The sequence below is a fragment of the Triturus cristatus genome, chromosome 6, assembly GCF_964204655.1.
Source record: "Triturus cristatus chromosome 6, aTriCri1.1, whole genome shotgun sequence".
NCBI classification, from domain to species: Eukaryota; Metazoa; Chordata; class Amphibia; order Caudata; family Salamandridae; genus Triturus; species Triturus cristatus.
In genome coordinates this window covers 96,727,605-96,746,988 of record NC_140589.1, presented here as the reverse complement: position 1 = coordinate 96,746,988, position 19,384 = coordinate 96,727,605, and the positions used below count along the sequence as shown (strand labels likewise).

The following is a 19,384-nucleotide window of genomic DNA, read 5'->3' as shown; positions in this document are numbered from 1 at the left end:
AGTTTGTTGCAGAGGTCTTAGGAGGGTGTGACATCTGTGGCTTCTGTGGGGGGCTTGGTAAATTCCTGAATGATGCTGAAGAGTTCCATGGAGTTGCTGGCGTGGATTTTGTTTCGGATGAAGGTCCTTTTGGTGGATCTGATGAGTTGGTGATATTCCGTTATGGCGTTCTTGTAGGTGGTTGCAGGAAGGTGGAATCTGACTAATGGTTGCCCCCAACTTTTTGCCTGGTATTTGAATGGTCTTTGACTAGTCTGGCTGGGATCCTGCTATCCAGGACCCCAGCCTATCTGCTTTCTCCCTAAAACTAATGTGAAGTACCCTAGGTACAAACTAATTGGATGCTGAGGATGCCCTGACAGTTCCTTGTAGTTGGTACCCTAGGTACCCAGGGCATGGGTCCCTCAGTAGGCCTACCAGGGCTGCAGCACTTATTGTTCCACCCTGGGACAGCCATACAAACTGACACCACCAGACCACTACTGTAGTCTGGGTAAGGTGGTGCTAGCACCCCTTACAGGGATATAGGTACCCTATATCCCACCCCATTACAACACATATACTCTCCTAGGTCACCCCTATAGCAGGCCTTGGTAATCCTACAAGGCAGGGTGCTGAGGTATGCGTGAGGGGGACCCCTACATGAGTAGGGCCTCTCTGCAACCTTCGTAAAATCACTGCTGGGTTGTTTGTAGTGTAGCCATACCATATACTCTTAACCGCATTATAAGTCTATTGCGATAACGCGATAACTTGAGAATGGCTACACAGAACCATATCGTGTTTGGTGTCAAACATGTAGGAATCATACCCCCAGTCCAGCCATGGGCATGAGGGTACGATTCCCCCCTGCTAGAGGGGCGATATGGGAAAAGCGGTAGAATTTGGACACCAATTTAAAAGTGCACAAGTAACACAAAATGGCTACTGTCCGCCACCTACACGACCCTGGCTGGCTGTTGCTGGGGAAAACCCCAGCCTCGCCAGCTGGACAATAGGGCTCCTGTGGCAGGGAGGTGCTGGCATCTCCCCAGACAGGATAATGTGGATTGGAACAGGGTGGGGGCACCAAATGTCCTTTCAGAGTTACACGTAGGCAGCTGCAGAAGCCTCATTCTGCATACACCGCTTGGAACCGGTTCAGGGGCATCCTGCCCCTCGCCCAGGCGGGAAACACACAAAGGGGAGAGGGTGTAGCCACCCTTTCCCGCCTCACCTCCCATTGGTGGACACTACTCTGGACACTCCCCTAATCCTGGGGATAAAAGGTGAATAACGTGGCCCCAGAGCCTCAGATTACTCTTGAACTTTACAGTCTTGACCTTCGACTTGCTGCTGCCCAGCTAACGGAAGAAATCTCCCTTGGGATAAAGGAGTTATCCCCCTGCTTGGCAGGCAACTGAAACACTGCAAGTGACCCGGCTGGAACTTCGCTGCTCTAACGATCTTCGACGACCTCCAGCTCCCTTGAGGTGGGTTTCCAGCGCATCCCAGAGGCCAGTGAGTGTGCTCAACGAGTTTGGGCACCGTGGACCCCATGGGTGCCGAGATCCCCAATACCCCAGGACACTGGCCACCTCTTGCGTAGCACACGACCCTGACCAGTGGGGAAGTCGTGCTTTGGCCCATTTCTGAGCCAACCACCAAGCAGCATCCGTGCCAAAGACCAGCGCCCCAGCACCTTCCGGTGGCCCGTGGGCGCCCTTTTACGCACTCCATTTTGCTGCCTTCCGTGGTCCCTTGTTGCTTGACTTGTGGGCCGTAGCGGTGGACAATCTTGATTTTAAAGAGTTCCCCTGGTTGCTCCAGGCCTGCTCTACAGTCTCCCCAGAGGAGACCTCTCTCAGACCTCGTGGGTCTGCAACAGTAGCAGATTTGTGCATCTTGCGTGGGTTGCGGTTGCCAAGGCTTAGTGGATCCAATCCGGACACTAACACCGCAGCGACCCTCATCCGACGTGGGACAGTCGCCCTCCCGAAGCTGGCCCGTGGCTGCAGATCCAAGCTACACCACTTTCAACTTGAAGCACCCGACATCGAAGGGCTCTTTGCTTTGAGCCTCCTGGTCACTTTGCCATGGCCCAGACTCTGTCCCCTCTGCTTTCAGGTTCTTCTCTACAATCTTCACATCTTTGATCTTCACGGAATCATCAACGCTTTTGGCTAGCAGAACTTTTGACTCTTTTTCCATTGAAAATCAGCCCGCGACCCGACACCAGAATCGACCTATGCACCCGGCTTCCCTGGGGCAGGTAACAGTGGTACTACGGAACTCTCGGGGTAGTGGGCTCCTCAAAAGCTTAAGTCTAAAGTTTTAACTTTGTACTCCTGTTAGAAGTATTTTTAAACTGTTTATTTCCAACCGCGACATTCTCCATAGGCTGTAATAGAGATCCCGATAGCAGCTTCTTGCACTGCACGCGCCTCCCGTGGGTCCCCTTCCTCATAACCAGGGGTGGATTCTTAAGGGGCCAGTGATCCTGAATGCCCTAGGCATTGCCTATAGAATTGTCGTGGTTCTTATACCACTATTTTAGTATATGGTTTGGTCCCCCCCTGGGGCCCAATGTTATTAGTGCTATTTATTGTGTCTATCAATGCTTGTTTGATATTGTAACTTTGCCACAGCTTCATAAAGAGACTGTGGGATTCTGTCTAGAATAAATACATATATTTTATATATATACCTGTGTGGGCTACTCTTTCATTTGGTTGTTCAAGAGGTTATTATAGTAAAACAATAAGCTTAACACTCCTTCAAGACTTAGCCTGAAGGCTGCTCTCCACAGCTACCACTAGGATAGCTTTCTTTAAAGGTTGTCTTTTAAACCTAACATCATAAGAGTCGAATTGGACTGGTGCAAGGTGGCCACTATAACTAGTGACCAGCATATGCCAGGCCAACTTCTAACAGTGGTACGGTCTTCCGAGGTTTGGCTGTTTGTCCATAGCTTCTCGAGATATCTGCACTTGCGTCTGGATTCTTTGAGGTCAGCGATGAACCAGGTGGCCCTACTGGGGCACTGTCTGTCTGGGTTGCGGAGGGGGGCGAGCTTGTCTGTGCAGTTGGTGATCCATCTGTAAAGTTCTTTGTCTGCAGAGTTGGTGTCGGTCGAGGTGGGTGGGGTATCGTGGATGAGGGTGGGATTGAGGGGCTCCTCTGTGACCTTGCTTCAGTTCCTTCGTGGTGGGCGTGATGTAGGTTTGGGGTGTTGGCTTTGTCGAAAGAGAAGTGTACACAGTGGTGGTCCATTGAGGGCAGTTGCGTGGTGTGGCTGAAGTGGATGTTGTTACCTTCTGCGAAGATGGGGTCGAGGGTGTGTCCTGCCTTGTGGGCGGGGATGGTGACGAGCTGTTTCAGTCCGAGGTTGGTGAGGTTGTCCAGGAGGGTGGCGGAGTTGGGGACGCTGAGGTTGTAGACGTGGAAGTTGAGGTCCCCAATGAGTATGTAGTCCATGGAGAAAAATAGCAAGGGGCGCGATAAGGTTGGCGATTGTAGTGGTGAACGAGGTTCGAGGTCTGGGAGGTCTGTAGGAGAGGGTGCCGCTTGGGTCGTTCTGGGGCTGGTCTGGATCTGGAAATGGGGGTGTTCGGTGGTGGATGGGGAGTCGCTTGTGCTGGAGATAGAGAGTTGGCGGGAGCTCTTGTATGCGATGGCGAGTCCTCCTCATGGGCAATTGGGGCGGTCCCTCCTCTGGATCTTGCATCCGTCGGGGATGGCGGTGGTGATGTCAGGGGCGGATGTGGGGTTGGTCCAGGTTTCTGTGAAGAAGGTTACATCTTGCGAGAGGGTGTCGAGGAGGTCCCAGATCTCTACAGCAAGTCTGTGCAGGGAGCGCACGTTGAGGAGGATGCACCTCAGGGCTTCGGGGTGTGGTGGCCGCGGGAGTGCGGAGGAGGGTGAAAGATTGTCAGAAGGAGAACTGGCCATGGGTGGTGTTCGGCGTAGACAGCAGTCAGTTGTTCCTTCCGCGGTTGAGTGCGTGGACGTCATCTGAGTTGTAACGGTGGTTGGTCGAAGAGCCAGGGTCAGTGGTGCTGGTCGCGGCCGGGTCACGGAAAGATGGGCTTGCCTTTGGCTAGTTTTGCTTAAGTTGACCCTATGGCTAACAGACAGCTCTGAATCCCAAAATATTCGTTCTGTGTGACCATTATACAGTTGTAACTACACTATGAAGTCCTTGGATGGAATTTTCTACTCCAGATGCGCCTAGGATTAAGGCTCACTTCTGACGCCCGACAGCCACTCTACACGTGCCACAGAACAGATATTTCTAGACAAAAATACAATAGTCGTTGTAATAATCTCTGTTATAATTGTTGAAATTTAATTGGGAAATTCAATTTGATTGTTGACATAACCAATGCCTAGCTGGAGCTTGTTGGTATAAACCAATGTCTAGTTGGACCTTATATTTAGAAGTCAACAACAAACTGGATACAGTAAATAACCAATGCCTTGTTGGAGCCTATGATACTTAGATGTCAACAGAAAACTGGATAAGGTAAAATAAGCATCTTACTCCTAGCGTGAGATGCCTAAGATTTTGAATGTTATTATAGAAAGATATCACAGATGATTAGATGGTTATTTATACAGCACTATGGTTAAAAGTTACTTAAACAAGTTTACATACTTATACAAGTTAGATAGGATTACCAACTGGGCACTACAAGCTTGGTTCACAACTTCTCAAGTTACACTATTCCCTAGCACTATTTACAACGCTCAAATTCATACAGTTCTCAGAGCGTTACATAAGCTTAGGCTGACAATTATAGATAAAACTTGGTCTCTTCCAACCTAAATTATGGAATAGTTTCAAACCACTTGTTACTTGTTCCTATGTACATCACCATTGAGCTGCGCATAGGTCCAATACATAGGTTGCCTTAGGGATACATAAGAACAGACAATATGATGTGTTTAAGGCTATTACACAACCTCAGCCAGACAATAAACAAGAATATACGTCATGCTGATAATAATTGATAGTTATGTTACAGCACATAAGTTATGACCTTACTTAGTTTACTACTGCAATATTAATAGACTGAACATTCTAGATAGTTGTCCCGGAGAGCAGTGCGTCGTCTTCTTGTTATCGCCATACCTACTGTTCACTTAGGGGGAGGGAGGGTGGGCTAGAGGGATGGGAAGGTATGGGTTGGTTTATATTTGTGTTTACATTAATTGTTTTTCTTTTTCCTGTTTATGCTTATGTTTTTACTTCATATATATTTTCACCTCTTCGTATTCTATGGTCAAGGGACTATATGTACTCACTCAAATCTTAGTTGGGGGGAACATCACACTACAAAAATACATGGTTACACATAGGCCTCACAAAAAAACAGAACTACACTACAACCAGGGCTCTATATTTCTGCTCTGCTTAGTGACCAACTCACAACTGTGAATACAACTCTAATGCTATCAATTAAAATTCAAGAATGATGACTCCAGCCCCAAACTATATTAAAATTATATCATTGAATGTAAAAGGCCTTAATCACCCGGTCAAAAGGAAAACGATTTTTATCTTTACAAACATAAAGCAGATATCACCCTTCTGCAAGAAAAAAATTAGATGCTAATCTTGCAGAATCAATCAAAGGCACCCAATTCTCAGGAGTAGTCTACTCACCTGCTATAGGGAAGAAAAACGAGGTAATAACACTGATATCAAAGAAATCCAGGATAAATTCAACGTCTAATCCTACAGATAAACAAGGGAGATGGGTCATTTCCAAAGTGCAAAAAGAAAATTTGGTCCTCTTTGTAACAAACATATAAGCCCCCACAAATGATGATACTGATTTTTGGGACGACCTAGAGGAAAATATTAAACGGATGCCAGAGACAGCAACCTCAATGATTGCCAGTGATTTTAATCTCCCACTGAACTCTAATATTGACAGGAATTCCTCTTGCCAATTCAAACCAAACACATAACACAAAGCTCTCAAAAACCTCTGTAATAGATTTAACATGAAGATGCATGGAAACTGCAGAATCTGACCGAAAGACACTATACATTTTACTCTTACCCACACAATTCATACTCTTGTATATATTACTTTTTAATATCTGGGAATGCAATAAGCAAGATACACCAAACAACAATAGAGCCAAGAGTGGTATCTGATCACTTCTGCATTACACTAACACTCACAGACTCAACCACTCAGCTTAAAGAACCACCCTGGAGATGTAATGATGATGTCCTCTCCTCTGCACAGAATGAAAAGGTAATTGAGGATGCAATTAAAAACGATTTGCTTGAAAATAAAGAAAACGAGACATCACATCTAGTAAGATGGGAAGCATTAAAATCCACCATTGGGGCAGTGATAATAAAAATTAAATTAAAAATGAGTAAGGAAGCAAACTCACAGCTACTAAAATTAGAGAAGGAAACAAACTCACAGCTACTAAAATTAGAGAAGGATATTTCCAATCTGGAGAAACTATACATTTAAAAAAATTAACCAGAAACCTTAACCAAAATCTTAAATAAATAATGCGAATATAATAAAATTATTAGCACTAGAGCAGCTATCTGGATAAATAAACAGAAAAGTCTTCGACTCTGTGAGGCCAATAAAGCAGGGAAGACGCTGGCCTCGTACTTAAATTTAAAAAATCGGAAATATGCTATCAACGCGATTAAGGACAGTTCGGGCAATATCTATACCAACCCACACATGATTGCCGACTTTTACCAAAACTTATATGATACCAACCCAAGCGTGATTCATCAGAACATCAAGCAATACCTCCATGGGATCTCACTCAACTCCTTAAATGACCAGGAGAGGGACTCTATTAATGGCCCGATCACTATGAAAGAACTAGAATCCGCCATTAAAAAACCCAAAACAGGCAAAGCACCTGGCCCAGACGATTATAACGCCACCTTTACTAAAACGTTCGTCGAACATCTAACACGACCACTACGACTCCTATAGGATCCTTTTGCGTCCTCTGGACAAATATCAGGCACACCGGCTGAGGCTATAATAATAGTCATTCCAAAAGAAGGTAAAGATACGCTACTAACTAAGAACTGTAGGCCAATCTCCATAAAGAATTTTGACTGTGAAATATATGCCATGATTTTAGCTAACCGATTACAAAATCACATTGCCAAACTTATTCACTCTTCTCAAACACGTTTCCTAAAACAAAAGCTATCTAGCGATAACACCAGGATTTTTTGCCACACAATTGAAAAGGCAAAACTGCTTAACTCCCCGACTGTCGCCATAACACTAGATGCAGAAAAAGCATTCGATAAAGTTGATTGGTACTTCCTACTCGCGACACTTAAGTAATTTAACTTAGGAGACACCTTAATACTCATGATCATGGCATTATATTACAACCCAAAAGCAAGGGTGGGAGCAGGAGGAGCTATCTCTTCTACTTTTCCATTAAAACAAGGTAGCATACAAGGTTGTCCCCTGTCTCCCTCGCTTTTCCAATTAGCAGTCGAACCGTTTCTCCAGAATCTAAGGGAAAACCAGAACATCCCAGGTACAAACTTCAGGACTAACTTTAAAGTAGCAGCATATGTGGAAGACATACTAGTGGTCTCAAAAGAAGCAATCACAGCTATACCGGATCTCATGAGATCTATTCATGAATTTGCAGAGGTTTCAGGATACACCCTTAACAAGGACAAAACAGAAGTTAAATTACTCAACCTATGCAACAGTAGAGGAATATTGGGTGATTCCGGGTTGACGTGGTAGAGAGGTACGATCAAATACCTAGGCATAGAATTCTCCAATGATCTTATCACTACCCTAGAAGAAAATACAAATATTATTTCTAAAAAATAAATCACAGAACTTCTGAATGGATGGTCACCAACATTTCTAACATGGTGGGGAAGAGTGGAAACAGTTTAAATGATAATAACGCCTCTTATAAACTACCTCATTAGTATGTTACCTATGAAATTGTATGAAAATTTCCTAAAGAAAATCGATAAGGTCCTTAACAGATTTCTATGGCAAGGGAAGAAACCTTCGGACCTCATTAGGAAAACTCAGACTAGCCAAGAATAAAGGAGGAGTAGGCCTACCAAATTATAAGAACTAACAAATAGCCTTTCCATGTAAACAAGGTGCTGCATCGTTTCAGGAAAAATGTGAGTACAAACCCCAGTGGCTAGAAGTAGAAAATAATTTGATAAAGGATATTCCACTTTCAGCTATCATGGTAATGCACACCTCTACTTTGCCGCACTCTAAATACATTATTCAAAACACTAACAAAGTCTTGGCCCGTCTAGACTTACATTCCTGCACAAAAATTGGTGCATCATACATGGTGGTGATCTGCTAATCTGGTAATCCCAGTATAAAAACAGATAAACAGACAATATACTGGCAAGAATGGTCACAAAGAGGTATTAAGCTGATCAACAATCTGTATGAGGATAAAATCCCCATACCCTTCTCAGTTCCTAAAAAGCAGAGAGGATTAGCGGACATAGACTTTTATAATTACTTGAAACTTAAAATACTGATTTCTAAATTAGCTCCGAAGACTACTCTCCCCCCTCTCTTCCTATCAAACTGAGCCACTTGTTAAAGGTCGGGCATATGGTATCAAGAATTTATTAGATCTTACACCCTGAACCAAGTAAAACCCAGATGGTCTCTGAAAAAAAATGGTAATCTGAACCAAATAGTAAGGCAATAAATCTCGACTGGGAGCAAATCCATCTGATGCTATTCTAAAATAAAATAGCTTGCACTTTGTCCCAGACAAAGTACATGATTATAAATTGGAACTAATGGACCCCAGCAAGACTACATAAACGTAATCTTATCCAATCCCCACAATACTGGAATTGTAATTCACAAATAGGGGACCTACCACACAAGCTTCTTTTTTTCCGATGCTGCAAAACGTTTGGGACAGGATCTTTGAGCGCATTTCCCAGACACTACACATTGCTCCACCCTAACAGCTATTGTATATTCTAAAGGGATTTCATGATCCAGAGCTAAAAAAGGACAGTGACCTAATGCTGACGTTGGTGTGTAAAATAATTCTAAGTAACTGGAAACGCCGCTTATCAATACAGCTTACTTACTAGTGCTACTAGTGCCCCCCTTGACTCTGTTTATGATTTCTTTCCTCTCCTTATTATTCCTTTTCGCACTTAATCGACTATTTCTCTGGTTTAACATTAGGAAGGTAGGAGTTAACAGTCGCAATTTGCACACCACCACCCGAGGTCTTGTTATTGCCTGAACTAAATGGATTATTTCACATAACTATCCTACAATCTAGCAAAGATCTAGAAGATGCCAAATATAAGGTTAAAACACATATGTTTTATCAATATATGTCAACTGTAAGACCAGATAACCAACCATCATCCTTCTACCTGTACTGTTGGAAGCGCAATCTTTTTTGTGATCTTCTTTTATTATGATTTCTTTTTCCTTTTGTACTTTCTTGTTAAAGATGGGAACCGTAGCATTTTCACGCTGGCGTGCAGAGAAGCACACAGTGTTTTTGAGCGACATGATTCATAAAACTGAAAGAAAGATATTCACTAACCACACATGGTAGAGAGAGCAATAGTGGTGCAGGTGAGGAAGGGAGGCAAAAATAGATGATGAACCGCAATATTTAGTGCTGGGGTGCAGGGAAAACGAAAATGATTTAGCAAATGAGCGAGCTAAGTCAAACACAAGCACTCATGTGGAGTGAAAATAAAAAGTAGCTCCTAAAACTGGAGCAATAGATAGAGAAAAGTACTTGGTCCATGCTCCGGGGGAGGGCTAAACACAAGAAGAGGTATGACGCATTCATACCATTGACAAATAGGAACAAAGGAAATGAGAGCGATGAAGGAGAAAGCAAATGGTAAGCCTATGAGCAGGCTGGAGCCCACAGATTGAATACAACATATCCCTTCGAGACAGCACATGCACTGTCTAGCCGAGACCTAAAAAAGAATGTGATATACTAGAGTCTAGTATACCACTTCATCTTTTAGAAATAAAACATTTTTGATAAGCTCCAGCCTTTGCATTAAAGTTTCAGTTTTTAGATACGCTTTTGTTCATGAATTAAATAAAATATTCTATAATTTGTGTGTTTGTTAGATCTCTACTTGTTTGTGAATTTTCTGTACTGCTTTGAAATTCAAAATGTAGAAATTACATAGGTTGTGGTTCCCAGCTTCCTGCCTAAGTCAAAAAGTTAAGAACTGCTGCTGTAGATATATCGGGCCTGATTTAGAGTTTGGCAGATGAGATGCTCCATTACAAACTTAACGGCATCCTGTCTGCCTTATTACAGGTCCATTACATTCTATGGCACTTATAATATGGTGGACTGGATATCATGAACATTTGTGACAGAGTGTCCATCAGCCAAACTAACTCAGATCCAAAGTCCCTTAAATAATATTTAAATATGCGTGTGACAATGATACTTAAGTCTAGGTTGTAAGTGGAAATGTCTGCGATTCTAAATAAAAATGAGCATTCCACATTAGTGTATCCAGCGTGTTGAGAACACCAAAATGAGCCTGTCCCTGCGATGTTTAGAGTAGGTGGATCATGTAAAAATGCTGAGCCTTGTTATGAATGTTTTTATGGTCTCTTCTGACTGTGGTATGGTCTCAGTGAGGCTCCAAGGACAAAATCAGTGCATCCTTTGGAGTAAGGCCACCTTTAGGGCCTGATTTAGAGTGCAGCAGACAGACTGCCTTGCATCAGCATGTTGGAGTACTGTACAAGCTCCACACCAAGGGTATTCCATCCCACGGCCCAGCAGAAATCTTTCAATGAAAATGTTCCATGCCGTGCCATTTCGTCAACATGATGGAGCTGTATGGCCCACTTTAAATATCTTTTTTTTATTTTCAAAAAGAAAATCGTAAAGGCAGGAGTTTTCTTCCATGGCATGGAGGTCATTATGTTTTTACTTTCGCTTACCACCACGTATTGGATGCTGGTGTGTGAAAGTAAAAACATGCTATCTGTTTGCCAACTTTAAAGTAGGATGGCAAGACAAATGGCAAAACGTCCGATGGGCCTTACTCCATAGGACTATCGGAGGTGTATGTCAGTCGCAGAGACGTAGTAGTCTCCCATGCTGACATACAGAACGTGCACTTGACTAAATGAAGCGGGCGCACCTTAACTGCATCAAAAAGGATACTCTGTTGCTGTTGAGATGAAGTACCCATTCTGTCGCACTTAAATCAGGCACACAACAGTATTCTTGTCTTGTATTGCTGTGAATGCTACTGCCTGCTGTATCAGACTTTAGTCAGTCCTTCTTGATAATGGCTCTTCATGCTTTATCCCACAGGTCCCCGATAAGGTACGCCATCCTGGAATGCTCCAGCACTGAGCTTCAAAGCTGTAGACTCTGTGTACCTCGGTCCTCCATGGTTGGGAAAGCGAGAGAGTGGCTGTGATGGCCTCTGAGTGAAATTGTATTTTTGCAGAACTACAACCCAGATGCAAACGCTTCTTCCTAACCCACGCTAATGCACTTATGGATTCGGTTTCCCTAGATTCTGATGATGCGTGGTGCTTAAGCTCTGGGTTCTACTGAAAAGAGCATGCGCAGAAGCTACTGTTGTTTTTATGTCTGTTGACTTATTTTTGGGAGAGCAGATAAAAGGAAATATCAATTTGCTAATTCTTAACTAGCTTGTTCTGCGTTTAGGAAAGGAAGCACGTTTCACTTTGAATGGTCACTGTGATACATAATGGACCTGGAAGGCAGCACGCTTTGGAGCCTGCGGCCATAATTGTATGTTGGTTGTATGACTGCTGCCATGCTGTCAATTAGACTTTGCTAAGAGTCTGATGCTGTTTGTGAGGGTAAACAACCTTAGCTCTTGACAGAATATCACCGTGCTGCGAGATGCACAGACAAGTAACTTACCACAGTAGTGGCTGCGCCACTACTCCCGGGGGCTGCTCTCATCCTTCTCTGGTAGATGTATAGCTTGTTAGTTACATCTGCTCCTCTTCTTCCTAACTCTAAGGTCACCATCTTTATTAACTGATGGTTACTCACAACAGTTGTAGGCGGACCTGGGTATCACCTTCCTGCAGTAGGTGCAGCTGTCCTGACTCTGGTATCACTTCCTACAGCAGGTGAACCTCTCTTGACCCTAGTATCCCATCCCTGCACTAGTTGTAGCTGTTTTGGTCCAGGTGTCACCTTCCTACAGTAGGTGCAGCTGCACTGACCCTGGTATCACTTCCTACAACAGGTGCAGCTCTCTTGACCCTAGTATCTCATCCCTGCATTAGCTGTATTTGTCGTGGTCTAGATGTCACCTTCCTACAGTAGTTGCAGCCCTGGTCCAGGAGTCACCTTCCTATTGTAGTTGCAGCTGTTCTGATGTCACCTTTCTACAGTAGTTACAGCTGTCCTAGTCTAGGTGCACCTTCCTACTATAGCTGCAGCTGTCCTGGATCAGGTGTCACCTTTTTACAGTAGTTGCCGTTGACCTGGTCCCAGGTGTCACATTCCTATAGCATTTGCAGCTGTCCTGTTCCAGGAGTCATTTTCCTACAGTAGTAGCAGCTGTTCTGGCCCAGGTGTTACATTCCTTCTGTAGTTGCAGCTGTCCTGGTCCAGGTGTCACCTTTCCAGAGTAGTTGCAGCTGTCCTGGTGTCACCTTTCTACTGTAGTTGCAGCTGTTCTGGCCCTGGTATCACTTCCTACAGCAGGCGCAACTCTCTTGACCCTAGTATCTCATCCCTGCATTAGCTGTATTTGTCCTGGTCTAGATGTCACCTTCCTACAGTAGTTGCAGCTGTCCTGGTCCAGGAGTCACCTTCCTATTGTAGTTGCAGCTGTTCTGATGTCACCTTTCTACAGTAGTTACAGCTGTCCTGGTCCAGGTGCACCTTCCTACTATAGCTGCAGCTGTCCTGGATCAGGTGTCACCTTTTTACTGTAGTTGCCGTTGTCCTGGTCCCAGGTGTCATATTCCTATAGTATTTGCAGCTGTCCTGTTCCAGGAGTCATCTTCCTACAGTAGTAGCAGCTGTTCTGGCCCAGATGTTACATTCCTTCTGTAGTTGCAGCTGTCCTGGTCCAGGTGTCACCTTTCCAGAGTAGTTGCAGCTGTCCTGGTGTCACCTTTCTACTGTAGTTGCAGCTGTCCTGGCCCAGGTGTCACCTTCCTACTGTAGGCGCAACTGTTCTGACACTGGTATTATGGTATTATATAAATAAGGTAGGTGCAGCTGCCCAAAGGGTGCAATGATCTCCTGCTAGTCACACATGCAGTAACCACTTCTGATTATAGAGTGCCTAGATGCAGATGGAACCTTTACAGCCAGCTGTGAGTCCTATCCAGCAATAGTTAAATCGGGTACAGCTTATTTGGTCAAGTGGTTTGTAGGAAGCTGGCTCTTTATATACTAGGATAAAAGTAAGGTCTAGTGTACACAGAGTACAGAGAGTCCCCAGAGGTATAGCCAACGCTAACTTAGGTAAGTACTAACAGCTCTCTTTGTGGTAGTGTGGGCGAGCACTTAGGCTTATCCAGAGGGTGTGTTAAGCATTTAGTGTATTCACTCACTCAAGGATTGATAACACACTCAGAGACAGTATACAGACCAATTAGGTAAATATAAAAAAGGTATACTCATGTTTTATTTTTAGAACCAAGCAGGACTTGGCCTAGGTAAGTAAATATACTCTCAAATGCACAACTTTACAAGGAAATGCAGTTGTGCTTGTATTTGCAATCGTTACAGGTTCATTTTGGTTAAAAAAGCAGTTTAAATTATACAGCATTTACTTTTGTGATACTTTGGATTACTTTTAGATTACATCGACTACTCGGGGTGGTATGCCTAGATACCACACCAGGGATCTCACAATACAAGTTAAGTAAGACTTTTCTTGATTTAAAGGTTACGTTACTTACCTGTAATCCTAGTTCTCTTCCAGGGGTATACTCACCAAAGTCATAAGCACTGAATAGTCCCGCCCACGTGCAGGGACCCCGGAGCAATAACAAATTATATGCATATACCTATATATAGATATATATATATATCTATATATATATTCACTTAAAAAACCATAGGTTTCACACATGTTATAGTTAGGTGGACATTTCACTCGTAAAAAACCAATGAAATTCCCCCGTTATAGTTAGTTCAAATAACTATAACTCGCGCGCCCGCAATCCACTGCTCATGACGTCACATATTACATCACTCATGACTTGATCAGTGGCATCACTCATGACATCACTGATGACATCATCCTTGTGATAGAGTGGCGGTCGCACGAGTTATGGTTATCTGAACTAACTATAACGGGGTAATTTCATTGTTTTTTTTACGAGTGAAATGTCCACCTAACTATAAGATGTGTGAAACCTATGGTTTTTTAAGTGAATTTGCAAGGTTTTTTAAATGCTAATTCCTAACTCTAACGTGTGTGAAACCTATGGTTTTTTCAGTGAATTTGTACGGTTTTTTAAATGCTAAGTTATGTATGTATTATTATATTTTTTATATATTTATTTTACAATAAACTACGTATTAAAAAGTTTTTTGGTTTTTTTTAGGGTTTTTCACGGTGCGCACACCGTGCGCGCACCCCGCGATTTTTTGAAAAAAATTAATATGTTTTTTTCTGCCTTCGGGGTCCTTCAGGGACCCCCTGACAAAGGCTAGGGGGTCAGGAACTCTCTACCCTGCCCCCTTTTCACGTTCGCCACCTTCCTTTTTCACTCTCGCACTCAAAACAAACAAAATGGCGGCCGAAACTTCCTGACTTCGACCGATTCGAACGTTGGCTGACATTTAACCACCAATCAGAATTACGCTCGCGCACATTAGGGTGCGCGCACGGTGCGCGGCTATAGATATTTATGTGCTTTTAACTCAATTTTCTCAAGAACTACTGAACAGATTGACTCCATATATGCAAAAGGCACTTCCCTGACCTGAGGACTACCTCTTTGCCAAATTTCAAGTAATTCTGTTCAGCCGTTCGGGCTGTACCTTCGACTAAAGGTCCTACGGGAAAATGCATGGGGAAAACGCGTTTTGGGACCCCCCTTTTTTCTCGGCCCCCGCTTGACGAATCACCCCGAGACTTCCAGGGTAGGAGCTGAGCGGAGCGCCCCATTAGTTTTGAAAATTTCGCGAAGATTCGTCAACCGGCGCCAAAGTTATTCAAAATAGAATTTTGAGATTTTCTATGGAAACACAGTCCTAACTATAACTATCTACTGGCGACCGCCAGTATATAATATATATACTCATATAAAGGTAATATCCATATATATACATATGCAGCATAAAAACATATTACTAGGCTCAAATATGCCCAAAATTGCATTGTAAATATATTTACATTTGAAATAAAAAAGAAACATACACCATGATATTTTCATGATACAGAGAAGAAAACTGCTTTCAGTTTGCTTTGAAATCATAGCCTTTATTTTCAAAGGTAAAAAGGCAGGATCATAGAGGCAGATTAGCCTAGAGAGGCTTCATGTAGAACAGTTGGAAAAAACTGGTGCCATGCCTTTAAGACCTCCAGGAACCTCCAGGCTCCCATCATGCCCCACAGAGGACAGTTAGGTCAGTTATTTTGGACAGTGTATACCAGTGTAAGCACAGCATGGGTAACAGATACATATTTATGTACCTGGTATTCGTCCAGGGAGGACAAAGGGTTGCTTGTGACTTTGATGAGTAAACCCCTGGAAAAGAACTAGGATTACAGGTAAGTAACTTATCCTTCTCATCAATAGTCACAAGCACTGAATAGAGTAGCAAGCCCATCCCCATACCCTGCGGACGAATACCAGCATATCATAACCTGTTAACAAAACATAAATTACCCAAACAGGTTTCTCAAGGATGCTTATCCAAACCGAGCATCTGCTTGAGTGTCAGAATCAAGGCAGTAATGGCGTGCAAAAGTGTGAACCGAATGCCATGTGGCTGCTTTACATAGTTCCTGAATAGTACAATACTAAGCATCGCTATTGTAGCAGATTTGCCCCTTGTAGAATGAGCTTTCGGCTTGCTTATGTGCCAGCTGATAGGATAACATGATACATGACACTATCCATCTAGCAATGGACCTTTAAGAGGCAGGAAAACCAGTGTTCAAGGACCTTAAATACCAAAAAGTCGGTCCGCCTTTTGTATACTCTTTGTTTTAACTAGATAAAATTTTAACACTTTTTTCAGATCTAGAAAGTGAAAAGCTCTCTCAGCAGGAGTGACAGGGTTCGCAAAGAAAGTAGGAAGAGTGATTGACTGGTTGATGTGAAACTCCGAGACCACCTTAGGAAGGAACCTCGGGTGAGTTCTTAGCACCACTCTATTTGCATGGAAAACGAGATAAATCTCCAAAGAGCACAAGGATTGTATCTCGCTGACCCTGCGAGCAGATGTGATTGCCACGAGAAATGCAGTCTTCCATGAGAGATGTTGAAGGGAGGCTTTGTGTACAGGTTCAAATGGGGGACCCATTAACTTAGAGAGGACCACATTAAGCTCCCAGGAAGGGGATGGAGACGTAACCGGTGGGTAGACTTTTTTAAGACCCTCCAGGAAGTCTTTAACAACTGGCATCTGAAAGAAAGAAGCATGAGTGGGGGACTTTCTATATGCTGTGTAATCGCTGCCAGGTGAACCTTTATGGAGGAATATTGCAAACCTGCTTTGGCCAAATACAGTAAGCAAGGTAACAGTACCTGTTCTGACCTCAAATAGGGTCATGACCTTAAGCAGTACACCACTTGTAAAAACGCTTCCACTTAAAAACACAAGACTTACTCGTAGAATGTCTCTGTGCCTCCTTCAAGATCTGCATGCAGTCTTGAGAGAGACCTAAGTGTCCGTATTGGATGAACTCAGGAGCCATGCTGCTAACCTCAGGGACGGCAGTTGGGATGGGACACCTTGCCGCCCGCCTTGGTCAGCGGATCCGGATGACATGGTAACCTCCTGCGTGGCACTTTGGACAGATGAAGAAGGTCCGGGTACCACCACTGGCGAGGCCACTCTGGAGCAACCAGGAACATCTCTGTCTTGGATTCGTACAGTTTTCTGATCACCAGGGGAATGAGGGGAATTGGTGGAAAAGCGTAGAGTAATGTCTCTGACCAGTCTATCAACAGAGCATTCCCCTTGGAGCCTGGTTGCGAGTATCTGGAGGCGAAGACGCAGTATTTTGCATTTTCTGCATCCGCAAAGAGATCTATGTCTGGTGGTCCCCAGCTGTGAAAAATGTCTTGCGCAACTTTTGTTTTAGCACCCAGTCGTGCGCTTCTGCGAGATGCCTGCTTAGGCCGTCCGCTTGGACGTTGAGGACGCCTGGTAGGTGAACTGTGGAGATCTTCATGTCTCGTGCCAGAAGCCACTTCCAAATCGCTTGCGCTTCCAGAGACAGGGGTCTGGACCTGGTGCCCCCCTGCTTGTTCAGGTAATACATCGTTGTTGTATTGTCCGTCTGAACAAGCAAAACAGTCGACTTGATGAAGGGAAAGAACGCCTTGAGAGCCAGATGCATCGCTCTGAGCTCCAGCATGTTTATGTGGTATAGCTGTTCTCTTTCTGACCACATTCCTTGTATCTGTAGGGACCCCATGTGAGCACCCCATCCCTGAAGCGATGTGTCCGTCACCAGAGTCTGCTTGGGATCTCCTCGTGAAAGGGGACTCCTATCAGAAGATTAGTCTGCCGCATCCACCATCTGATGGAGAGCCGGACAGATAGAGGCAGGGTTACAGTGTCCTCCCAGCGATTTGAGGTTTGAGACCATTGATCCTCCAGAGTTTGCTGCAGAGGTCTCATGTGAAGTCTGGCGTTTGGGACCAGAACAATGCACGAGGCCATTGAACCCAGTAGCGATGAAACCTGTCTGGCCGTGGGATGAGGTATCTTCAGGAGGGTCTGACACTTGTGGAGAATGGATGATAGTCTCTCCTCCGAAGGATACGCTTTTGCGTTTACTGTATCCAGAGTTGCGCCCAGGTAATGTATCCTCTGAGTTGGATTGAGGATGCATTTTCTGAAATCCTCATGCAGACCTAACTAATGCAGTAGCTGAATGCAGCAAGCGAGGTGTTTCTGCAGAAGAGTTGGAGAAGCACTCTTGAGTAGCCAATCTTCCAGGTAAGGGTAGATGAAGATTTGCTTCCTCCTCAAGAACGCAGCTACTACTGCCATGCACTTCGACAAAGTGTGAGGGGCCCACTTCAGCCTGAAAGGCAGGAAGTGGTCTGACTGAATATGAAATCTTAGAAACTTCCGATGCCTTCGAGAGATTGGAATGTGGAAATAGGCATCTTGAAGATCTATAAAACACATCCAATCTCCTTGATGTAAGTGTGGGATTATTTGATGTAACACCAGCATCCTGAACCTCTCTCTCAGAATGAACTTGTTGAGAAGCATGAGATCTAGTATAGGCCTGAACTCCTTGTTTGGGACCAAGAAGTATCGGGAATAGATTCCCTGTTGACGTTGGTGCCATGGGACGTCCTCGATGGCATCTTTTAGGAGTAGAGCGGATACCTTTTCTCTCAGAAGATTTATGCGATGACTGACAGTTTTTCCACGAGGGTTAGAAGGTGGAGGGGACTTCAAGATGATGGAGTACCCATTCCTCACAATATTGAGCACCCACTTGTCTAGTGTAATTTTGGTCCACTCTTGCAAATAAAAACGGATACTTCCCCCCACCGGAGTGGGTAACGGAGCTAGGGGAAGCAAGCCCTCACTGCTTCTGTTGTTGCTTGGCAGCAGGTGTGGACTGTCTGGAGATTTCGAGACAGAAGGAGGGTCAGTTCTCAGAAAAGTGGGTTCTGCTCAGGAGCCTTGTATTTCTTGGTGATCCACAACAGAGGTGCTCCCACCGACGCTGGAGTCAGGAACTTCTGAAGAGCAGGCTGTAGCAGGGGAAGCAGAGGCCTAGATGAAGACCTGTGATGAAGGGTCTTGAAGATGACTGACGTGGAAGGGACAGAGATAGGCATCTCGATATTAAGTTTTGCAGCCCCCCTACACAAGACCTCGCTGAAGGTCACAATGTCATCAAATCCTCCGAATCTTCCACTCTCTTATGCTCCCCAGCCATCTCGGAGAGATGTTAGTTGGAGGGGCTGTAGCCGGATGCGAGGTTTCAGGAGTGACTTGCACTATCCGGAGTTCCGGGGAAGAAGAAACACTCCTGGAGGTTACCACCTGGACATCCTTCAACGTCGATTTGTCCCTCAACGTCGCCCTAGGTCTCTTAGCAGGAGGAGACCTGTGACTGGACTGCGACTTCCTTGACTTCGATCTCCTCGACGTCAATCTGGACCCCGATGTTCTCCGCAGTGAC

The 19,384-nt window shown here is 44.4% G+C and overlaps 1 protein-coding gene across 2 annotated transcripts in view; it reads left to right on the top strand.

The window, feature by feature from the left end:
* Positions 1-19,384, top strand: part of LOC146813822 (calpain-1 catalytic subunit-like) — a 652,425-nt gene that overhangs the window by 345,486 nt on the left and 287,555 nt on the right. The window contains exon 11 of one of the 2 annotated variants that reach the window (XM_085610278.1): positions 11,353-11,364. The exons of the other annotated variant lie outside the window; for it this stretch is intronic. Coding sequence (XP_085466404.1) covers positions 11,353-11,364 — 12 coding nt within the window. The remainder of the gene's footprint in view (positions 1-11,352; positions 11,365-19,384) is intronic. 2 annotated transcript variants of the gene reach the window in all.